The following is a 10,860-nucleotide window of genomic DNA, read 5'->3' on the forward strand; positions in this document are numbered from 1 at the left end:
GCAAGTTAGGGGCATTTCTATGTGGCCACCATAGTGAGGGGCAAGGTGATAAGACAGAGCCAGGGGCCAGATGTAGTTCACTGAGATGCAAAGGATCCATGACTCGGGAAGGCTGAGCTGAGACTTCTGCAGACGATGCTGGAGGTGGGTTTGTTGCCTGCCCCCAACCATGTGGAGAAAACAGACCACAAGTGAAACCATGGATTTTAGCAGTGGATACAGTGGGACCCCAGGAGACTAGCAGCCCCTCCCTTCCTCAGGAGGGCCCTGAAACTGTCTCCTCTTGGAGATGCCATCTTGGGAAGGAGGAGGTAGCAGTGGTGAAATTTTGAGCATAAAGAAACAGACTTGAGGGAGGTCTGAGCCTTGAATTCACTGAATATTTCATCTGAAAGAAGCATTTATAAAATGAAAGAGACCGTTTCAAAGCACAAGAAACTGTTTTTATGGGAAAGGGACTGAATTACCTTTAGATTTAAATATCCCTCCTATCCTCAGAAATTGTGGGCTCATAAGAAAGAGTAAACGAGTTATAAAAACTAAAGAAGCCACATTTTTCCTAAAATAACTGAGATATTAGTGTACATGTCAAGATATGATTGGACCCTCTTGTTGGAATGTTGATTTTATTCGAATTCATTGAATGACAACTTCATTAGGTATTTTAAAAATATTTTATGTATTTATTATGTATGTTGTATCTGGTGGTATAATTGAATATGAAACTAGAGAAAACTAGGGAATTTCTTTCTGGCATGCATTATCATAGTTAAAGCAGATACGGACAATTGCAGGTTGTGTTAGAATACAATATTATCACTTGGTATTTACTACAATTGCAAAATCAGCTTCTTAAGGAAAGATAATTAGACTCCCCCAAATCTCTTGATGTCATAATATAAATATAAATTGTGGAGTAAGACATAAAAAAAATTATTGCTTTAAATGTCATTAAGTTATTGCTAGACCGAGAGAGAGAAAACGGCTGCAAAACATAGCTAAGTCTATGTTTCCGCGTACTTTTAGAGCAGGCACTTGTCTCCCACTCCCTTTTCTTCAGTAACAATAAGATAAACGTCTAAAAGCCTTGGTTTTAGATTTGAGCCAACAGTTTGCTATCCTTCTGCCCAAAGCCATCGCTGTCTTCCTGTGTAAGTGTGCGTGAGTGCGTGCGTGCTCCGGTCTGTGTAAGACTGAATTAAGCTTTGGGGTAAAGAGTAACTGTGTCGTAGCCCTCTGGGGGCCTCGTGCGAGCCCTTGCATGAGTTTCGCAGTACAGCTCCCCCTCCACGAAGAAGTAGCCCTTCTGTTTGAGGTTGAGGTTACAGTCAGCGCACACGAAGCACTCCGGGTGCCGGTACTTATCCCGCGCCTTCACAACCGCACCGCTGTTGAGGAAAGGAGGTGAAGTGAAAAACACAAAGCCAGAAACACGGAGACCACACCGCAGATAAGGCCGGTGTTGTCTGTTTCACATCCAGGAAACAGCCTCCGGCTGTGAAGCCAGCAGGGCTGTGAGATTGATGTCGTCAGGGAGATCCAAGACAACCAGAATCACACATCACGGGATTCTCTCTGCTGTTGACCTGTGACTATTTTTCAGATTTTTCAAACAAGTCGCTTCTATAAAAGTTAGAGGATCTTCCTTCTTGATCTTTGCGGATTGTTTCATTGAAAGAGGAAAACATGATATAGGTAACACAAATACCTCTGCAAAGTATTCTGATTTTGACCAAGCTTTTCTACACAACTAGAAGTCCCTCTGATTGCTTTCTGCCTTGGCCACGCAGCCTCTATTCTATGGGGCACAGAGAAAACAGAGCAAAGGGCAGACATGGAATGTCCATGGGTGGGTGGACTCACTTCTACTGTCAAAACAGTTTACTCCAACTTAGGAGCAGTAATCGCTTTTGGTACCATCATAAACTATTGTGTTTTATGAGATCCTCTTTGCTCCTGAGCTGCCTGTCCTGCTTCTTTCTTTTTCCTTCCTTCCTTCCTTCCTTCCTTCCTTCCTTCCTTCCTTCCTTCCCTCTCTTTNTTTCTTTCTTTCTTTCTTTCTTTCTTTTTTTCTTTCCTTCCTTCCTTCCTTCCTTCCTTTTCTTTTTTCTTTTTCTTTTCTTCTTTTTTTCTTTTTCTTTTTCTTTCTGTCACATTCCCGTCCTTGCTCTAACCAGGCTTCTCTCCCACTGCCCTCCTGGGATGAATCCTGGATCACTGGACAGATGGTGCTGCAGTGTGTGAGCTAATAGTAGAGGAAAAGAATAAAGGGGTGGGAGAAGTGACCACGTGGGGCGTTTGCAGTGGAGAGATTGAAATGATCTGGGTCGCTTGAAGATTTGAACTAGCAGGTGTGGCTATGCAAACATAAGGGCCCTTGACATGGAAGCTGACTGTATTTTTAAAAGTTATACTTCAATATTTGTGCAACTTAAGAAACCGACTAAAGATAATGTGTTTTCATGAGCAACCTGATAACCCTTGTATTTGGTTTCGTTGGTTTGTACAAATGAAGAAGTATTTAAAGACTAGACATGAACCAAGGGAGGGCTTTTTGAAGTGAAGTTATGCTTCTCGAAAGCAATTTTTAAGGTATGCTTTGAGGATAGTTTTTTTTTTTTTTAATGAGAATATATCTGAAATTATAAGTCCAGATTGCTGACTCACATTATATGCCAATGTTAGGGCACGTTGAAGGAATTCTGGTGAAAATGTGCTAAATGTTGTGGACGTAGTTGAAGTCACTGACTGGAAACCGAGAGCGGATACCAAGATTTATAGTGCACGCCTGGGTTGAAATTGAGACTTACACAATGCCGCTGCCACATTTGTCACAGATCGGCATCTTCTGTGTGCTGCCAGCACCGCCGTGGGCTTTGGTAACGGGAGCTCTCACACTCCGAGTTCCAGCAGGACGGTCGTCTGAAAAACAAAGTGCTTCCATTTATGGGGAGGGAACAGCTGGCTACAGTCTGTACTTCGCTTCTATTTTAAGGTGTGCACTTTAACCTAAGGAATTCTTAAGCTGCGCCAGTACTATCATTTCAAAGGGAGTAGGACAGGCTCAGGCATCACTTGTTCTGAAATAGGGCCTTTCCAAAATGAACTCGTTAAAATTTGTTGTCGTCGCTCTTGGAGGGAGCTGTTATAAAATGCCTAAAGGAGTGGAGAACAGTTGGCCTTTTTTTGCTTTTTCTTATTGTGGTAAAATATACAGAACATATAATTGACCATCTTGACCATTTTTCAAGGTGTAATTCAGTAGCAGTAAGTACATTGACAAGGTTGTGCAACCATCACCAACAGTTCTTTCCAGAATGCTTTCATCATCCCAAACAAAAACTCTGCACCCATTAAACAGTAACTTCCCATTCCCCCTCCTCCCAGATCCTGGTAACCTCTACTCTACTTTGTGTCTTCATGACTTGCCTATTCCAGGTACCTCAGAGGAGTGGTTGCACGCAATATTTATCTTTCTGTGTCTGGCCTCTTTCCCTCAGCATGTTTTATTTATTTTTTATTTATTTATTTTTAAAGATTTTATTTATTTATTTGACACAGAGAGAGAGACAGCCAGCGAGAGAGGGAACACAAGCAGGGGGAGTGGGAGAGGAAGAAGCAGGCTCATAGAGGAGGAGCCTGATGTGGGGCTCGATCCCAGAACGCCGGGATCACGCCCTGAGCTGAAGGCAGACGCTTAACGACTGAGCCACCCAGGCGCCCCTCCCTCAGCATGTTTTAAAGGTTCATCCATGTAGCAGCATGTATTAGAATTTCATTCAATTTTGAGGCTGAATAATGTTCCATCGGATGGATAGACCACTTTTTGTTTATCCATTGATCGGTTGGTAGACGTATGTGTTATTTTCATTTTCTGGCTATTGAGGATAAAGCTGCTATGAATATTGGCGTATGAGTATCTATTTGAGTCCCTGCTTTCAGTTCTTTGGGTATATATCCAGGAGTGCAATTGTTGGATAATACGGTTATTTCTGTGTTTAACTTTTTGAGGAACCACTATACTGTTTTTCACAGTGGCTGCACCATTTTGTATTCCCAGCACCCATGAACAAAGAGTTTTTCCACATGTTTACCAACACTTGTAAATTTTTTTTTAATAGCCAACTTAGTAAGGCATTTTGCATTTTTGTGCAACTTTTAAAGGACTGTGTATATCTTTTCGGGGTACAAAAACATTGGTAAGATTATGAGCTCTGAGGACAGCAGGAGTGGGCTAGAGATTCAGTCCTGCTTCTTACTGGCTGTGTCTCTCTCTGTCAGTTTCTCATTTGTTAAAAGGGAAAAGTAATAGTTCCTATCTCACAGGTTATCGGGAGGATTAAGTGCGAGTATGCAAAGTACTTAGCACAGGGTTTGGAACATAGTAAGGGTTCATTTCAGTGTTGTTTAAAAATTTTGATGATAGGGGCTCCTGGGTGGCACAGCGGTTAAGCGTCTGCCTTCAGCTCAGGGCGTGATCCCGGCGTTATGGGATCGAGCCCCACATCAGGCTCCTCCTCTATGAGCCTGCTTCTTCCTCTCCCACTCCCCCTGCTTGTGTTCCCTCTCTCGCTAGCTGTCTCTCTCTCTGTCAAATAAATAAATAAAATCTTAAAAAATTTTTTTTGATGATAATGACACCCTGGAGCAGGGGGTGGAGGCTAAGAAATTTTGCAATATCCATTTAAAATTCTAACTTATGATTTTTGAGCCAAACTAGCCCCTTGACTATATGGATGGAATTTGTCTTTGGTGTCCTTTTATGATCAGGTTGGTGGCTACTTGGACACATTCTGGAAGCTCCTTTCCTAAACCAATCACCACCCAAATCTTTCTGAGGAAAGATTCATTCGATCACTGAACTAAATCCATTTTTAGTCTCTCATTCCCAGTATGTTTGCCATCCTCCCCTCCATCAGTACTGTTCCAGCGACAGTCACGGCTGCTCACCAGGGCCATCATTCACTAATTCCTGGAGCACTCTGAAGGAGCCCGACTGGCGGGGCTGAGTAGGCTCATTCCGATTCTCATGGAGCATCCGGTACACATCTGACTGGGGCGGCACCGAGGCCGTGGGTTCACTGAAACACAGGACGGCATGTGAAGCAGTGTCAGGAGCCTTGTGCGGCATGGAATGTGCAAGAAGCCACAAGACATGAATAAGCAATAACCACTATTTGCAGTAACTCCTGAGCAAAGATTCAGCATTTTCAAGTCAATCTCTATTACAGTTAAAAATACGATATGAATTCACATGGGTCACCTTCATGATATCACCCGTTAACCTGGAGTCACATCAGCACTTCTCCATCTGGCAGAGTCCTTTAGAGGGCAAGTACAGTGTGATTGTTAGGGGATAGCAATTTAAAAAAAAATAACACTCGTGTCTGATGGATATAAAATTAGAATGTGAACAAAATTAACTTTCCTCAGAAAAGAGACAACATACACATGGTGGAAGTGCAGGAGTGAGCCCGGTTTGATTATTCTCAGTCATAAAATTGTCAATAAAATTCAGATTCATTTCTGATTTTAAACTGAAAGGTATGGTTTAATTTTGTTTTTAAGGTTAATTTGTTAACTCCTGAAAACAGCAAAGGTATCGTTTTGCTTATAAATTGAAGAAATTCAGCTTGTCTGTGAAAGTACATAATGTAGAAACTTTCATATATATGTCAGTTATATCAACTACGTTGTTTTTTAATAGCCACATTATAATTCACTTATAACAATGATAGCAGCTTAATTTTAATATTCTACAAATGTAATTCATGATGAACAATAAGAAGATGCATGTCAGGCACTAAATGCTTTATTATTTTATGTCATTTAATTGCATTATCTAGGAAAGGTAGTTGCTCTCTGCACATATTTTTGCTACCTACATCATATTTTAAAATCATCATCTTATATATCTGAAATTCTTTGCAAAAAAGCTTTGAGATACATTACACCATTATTATCTTATCATATTCCTCCCAAGAGATATTTTGGGATATAGTTACATAGTACTCTAAAACATTATAAAACTTTAATTTATAAAAAGTGGTTATATAATACTGAAAGAAGTAATAAGATTTTATCTTATAATAAGTCTTTTTATTTGAAAAAACTTGATGGCAAAAGTAATTTGAGCAAATATTCATAATAAAGAAGAAAGTCAAAATAGGGACCAGTGGAAATTAAATATTTACATTAATAGTTTGAGCTTATAAAACCTTAATCATGGTAAAAATTCTAAATGGAAAAATGATGACCTCTCCACAAGCTACCATTAAAAGAGAGAGGAGGTGTCATCTCTTAAAATTCCTCTGAACCTCCCATTCCTTTCCCAATTTTTGATGCCCAAAGAAGAAGCATAGAGTATACTAGATTATAAGTCACTTTTGAGAAATATTTTACCAGACATTTGTAAAGAACGTTGTAGCTTTCCAAAAGACATAGACATTTGTTCCTTCCCTGATTTCATTTTTTTGCTCTGTCACATAAAGCTCTACTTAGTTAATTCTTGAAATCATTTTATCTTTAGGTCTAGATATTTGCAATACACCCCTAGTATTTTTTTCTTTAAAGCTTTCCACATAGCTTCCTTTCAATTACGACAGTGTTAAAAGACACCCGTAAAGCTGACATTGCCCGTGTGTTTAGTTAATATGCCCGTGGTTCAAAAAGACTCGCATTACCTCATTGAAGGTGCTTCCCCTAGAGCTGTTGAAACCTGACCCTGAAGTGTTTCCATAATATTGTCATCTGAGTACAACTGCATAGGTGTATTAAACTGAGCATGTATAATCTTCACACCGGGAAGTTCCATTTCCAAAGGAATGTTAGGGGCCATCTTAGCAGCAACTTTCAAGTCACCTGGGCAAATAGTACTAAGAGTACTGACAGAAGAAGGGGTGCTACGTCCACTGCCACCGTCAATACCGGACGGAGTACTGCATCCACTGTGTTAATGACCACGTGACACAGAGGTGACGCAGGAATCAGAAAATCCAGACAGAACACAGAGAACACGTACAGAGAGGTTAAAAGGAATTGAAGACAGAAAGTAAGAAGTGAATTAAATCAAATTCAAATGAACTGTTTATTTCTGGCTAGACTGTATTTTACAAAGGGAAGACATTTCAAGATTCATGATTGAAAGAAGTGCAAAGAAATTAAAAAGTACAGGTGATATTGCATTTTTTGGCTCTGTTCTACTGGGCAGTAGGCTGAGGGTTATACAGAGTTGTACGTGAGGTAGAAAAGATGCAACAACTTTTGCTTTTTAAAAATAAGCCAAACAATTTTAAACTTGCCCACATCACAAGCAAATGATGCAGGGAAACAACATTGGCTGGATGTCCTTTCACATTTATGAGCTGCGGTATTTAAAATCAAAATATTACTGAATGATTCTTCACAATTAGTAAAGGACTATGCAGCAGGAAGATCTTAATCAAATATTTAGGCTAAACATTTCAAAATAAGTATGTTTTCAGAAATGCAGTTATACTTTCATTGAAGAGTAACTGGCAACTTGAAGGTTCTGTGATAAATTTTATGTTTTAAAGCTATTTTGTAAATGTCTTATAGTTACTATTTTAACTTTTTCTACTTTCATTCTTGATTTTGTGAAGAATACACGTTAATAAACTATTCAGTGATTTAATATAGGCTCTAGAAACAGCCAATAAATGCTTGTCACCTTGACATTAATTGATTAGAGGGCAAATAAGGTAGTCTTAGACTCTTTGGATACTACCTAGGGCTAAGCTATATTTCTTTCATACATAGCTATTTCATATAACAATTTTAGAGGCACACATGTATTCCCATGCATATTTCTCATTTCCTTTTAAAGATCAATTGAGGGGACTTATTAAAACATGAGAAAGGCCAGTCATGCAATTTTAAGAATAACTAGGGGGATTTCATAATTTCTATGAATCTGGATAGGAAGCTAGTCACAGCTGACACACCAATGACTAAAGTCATTTTTCTACATGCATTTTAAATGCAGCATGAGAAATGCATTTTACAAGAAAATGAAATATACTGAGATTTTTTTTTTTAAGCACAGTCATTTAAGACTAAGGCAAAAGGAATGTTAGTATTTGTAAACTTCTATCATGCTTGCAGGTTAGTGTTGCTATAAACTCCAGACAAAGAACAATTTATATGATGTGTTTATGTCAAAATCCATTTTCTCTTAGGGTTCAAGTATGGCTCTTGCATTTACTCTCTAGGGCTGCTAATGCTAACCGTAGTCTGATATAGACAGCAAAAACCGAAAGAATATTGAACATTGATTTTGTTGACTTCATCACAGTTATAGCCTGCTTAGTCTGGACAACCCATGTCACAAAATGGATTTTTAAATTTTTTTGTCTTGTGTTATCCAGTTCAACCACGTGCATGACCTAGGTGAGACGAGTACATATGGATGTGCTCCTTCACTTCCTGGCTGTTGAGAGCCTATTTAAAACCCAATCTGTAAACTGGTTAATCACATACAAAATGCCCAGTGGCTTATTTACCATCTCTGTAGGCCCAACACTGTCCTAGCTAGCTCCTGCAATTGACCTCAGTTGGTAAAAAAAAGAAAAGTAAATTCTCAGTTTCCTCAGGATTATATTGATTTGACCTGAGTGCAATGAAGCATATTAAATTGTAATTTGGGGATTTGAAGCACTGAGTTAAATCTTGGGAGGGTTGGACTTAAGTCCAAAATAGTGAATCTTGTCAGCAAGCATTTATAGCTATTCTGGTCCTACTGTGTGCCAGGCAGAGAGCTAGAACAGAGAGTAGATAGATAAACTATGAGCAGTCAGAACTTACAGATAGATCTTATTTTGTAGTTGTAATTAGTAATCTTTTTCTGTTACTAGTGTTCTTGTACATAGCATGTTTGTGTATATAATTTTATTTAAGCAAGGATTGTGTCTTCTATTGCCTGGCTTCTTTATCATTCTATTGAGGGGCCCGTAGTTATTGAAGAGATAGGAAGTAAACCTTAAGCAAGCAAGAATGACCTCTTATAAATTTCTGGGACAGTTTCACAAGATCTCTTGAACTGATGATTTAAATAAATAGTTTTCATGGACTCCAGTCACTGTGGGTAGTATCAGGGGTCACTATGACCTAGTGAAAAGGTAGGTACTAATGAGATTTCTTGACTTTGACTTAGTGATTGGCAAGACCACTTGTAAGCTTGATGATACACTCAATTACTTCTTACCTCCATAGATATCAGACAGAGAACTAATTTCCCTGACCTGTATACAGACTTTTTGGATTGAGCTTCTTGAAGTGATCTGTCCAAAAACCACTCACAAGATTCTGTCCTATCATTTGGATCTATAAAATAAAATTTTTAAATTTACATATGTGCATATGAAAATACTGACTTTTTAATATGATTCAATTATGAAAAAATTAAAAGAACCATAATGACCAGTAAGGCCGTAGGGAGATTAACATATTAACAATTTAGCATCTCCCACTTACTTCTGATTAAAAAGTTGTTCATTGATGGTGTAGTTGTGGCTTGGTGTGTAGTCACCTAAACTTCCACCTTGACAAAGACTCATTTGGAAAGAACAAGAAATTCAGAAGCTAGAGCAAATAGTGAGAGGACACAGGAAGAAAGGAAAGGTAGTAGAGGCATTTTTACAATTCTTTAGGATTGTCTTTAAAGCAAACTCTTTCATCCCCATTCCTCTCCTCTCCTCTCCCAAATTCAGCTATATTGAAAGGCACCTTACAGTGATGAAAGTATGAGGGGCTTGTCCCTATTACCATTTTTGAATTAAAATGAAAATATAAAAGAAGGCCATTAGCTACCTAAATCTCTCTGACTTTCCCTGAAGTTTTATAAAATTAAATGTTACTGGGCTTTAGCAAAAGCAAGATCTGTGTCATTCTAATGCCTCCTGAAGGCCTATAGTTCAGTTTAGTGAGTGAGTTTATAGTTAAACCAACCTCAAAGGAATGCAAATGTATTAATTTTACAATACTCCTTTAGAGAGTTGTACATATGTTTATTCAATAGTAACATAGCATTTTTACTCTTAATCTAGTGTTGTGATATCAGGGGTGGGGCTGCAAAGCTGATGAATGTGGAGAAATAGGGAGAAGATTTAGAGGAAAATGGAATGGGAACCAGGGAACAAAAAAAGAGAAGTAAAAAAAGGCTTGTGCAGAGTTGCATGTATGAGAGAGAGGTGATAGCCCTTTTTTCTTGCCATCAGAGAATATTATCAGGTACTCTTAGGACTTTGTTCCTTTACCTAATGAACACTGATGGAACGTTTAGTCTGTCCCAGCGTTGTTTCTAGGTGCTGGGAAGATAGAAGTGCTCCATTCTAGCGGGGAAGATGCACTTGGCAGTCACTGCCTTTTTAGCATCGTCTCCTGATCTTCCACTCTATTGCTTTGTCTGAGTCTGAGATCACAAAATTGTCCAGCTTATTTTGAGATAATCCTCTGGCCCTAACTCCGCCTTTATGGAAAGGTCTGCATAAGGAGATCGTATATCAATTGATGACTGACCATGCAGAGCAGATATCATGAACGTGGATACCCCCAGGGGCCAGCAGGGTACCACACGTATGAAAATGGGCCAGGTATCAGGAATGATGGGCATTTTGACAGGATGGAGAGTAGGTGTTCCATCTTAGGCATTTACTTAAGTTCATTTTTTTTTTTTTAACAACAGGAGGATTATGTAAAACACTGTCTATAAATTGGATGGGCCACTAGTTTGGAACTCTGGGTATAGATCATTAGTCAATAATCCTAACCACCAACGTCCTTCCTCAGGGCTGATTAATGTAGCTGAGGTCAGAGGAATGAGCTTGAGGTTTCGTAAAGCCA

At 39.0% G+C, this 10,860-nt stretch overlaps 1 protein-coding gene across 2 annotated transcripts in view; it reads right to left on the reverse strand.

Moving 5' to 3' along the window:
* Window positions 1-335: 335 nt before the first annotated feature.
* PDLIM3 (PDZ and LIM domain 3) overlaps window positions 336-10,860 on the reverse strand; it is a 31,119-nt gene continuing 20,594 nt past the window's right edge. Inside the window, exons 5-8 of one of the 2 annotated variants that reach the window (XM_008710479.2) lie at window positions 6,684-6,947; window positions 4,951-5,081; window positions 2,811-2,922; window positions 336-1,388 (exon numbers count right to left, since the gene is read on the reverse strand). In XM_008710479.2, coding sequence (XP_008708701.1) covers window positions 1,199-1,388; window positions 2,811-2,922; window positions 4,951-5,081; window positions 6,684-6,947 — 697 coding nt within the window. In that variant the 3' untranslated portion in view covers window positions 336-1,198. The remainder of the gene's footprint in view (window positions 1,389-2,810; window positions 2,923-4,950; window positions 5,082-6,683; window positions 6,948-10,860) is intronic. The other variant, XM_008710478.2, reaches the window with a different exon arrangement.

Source organism: Ursus maritimus, unplaced genomic scaffold (assembly GCF_017311325.1).
Source record: "Ursus maritimus isolate PB19 unplaced genomic scaffold, ASM1731132v1 scaffold_28, whole genome shotgun sequence".
NCBI lineage: Eukaryota > Metazoa > Chordata > Mammalia > Carnivora > Ursidae > Ursus > Ursus maritimus.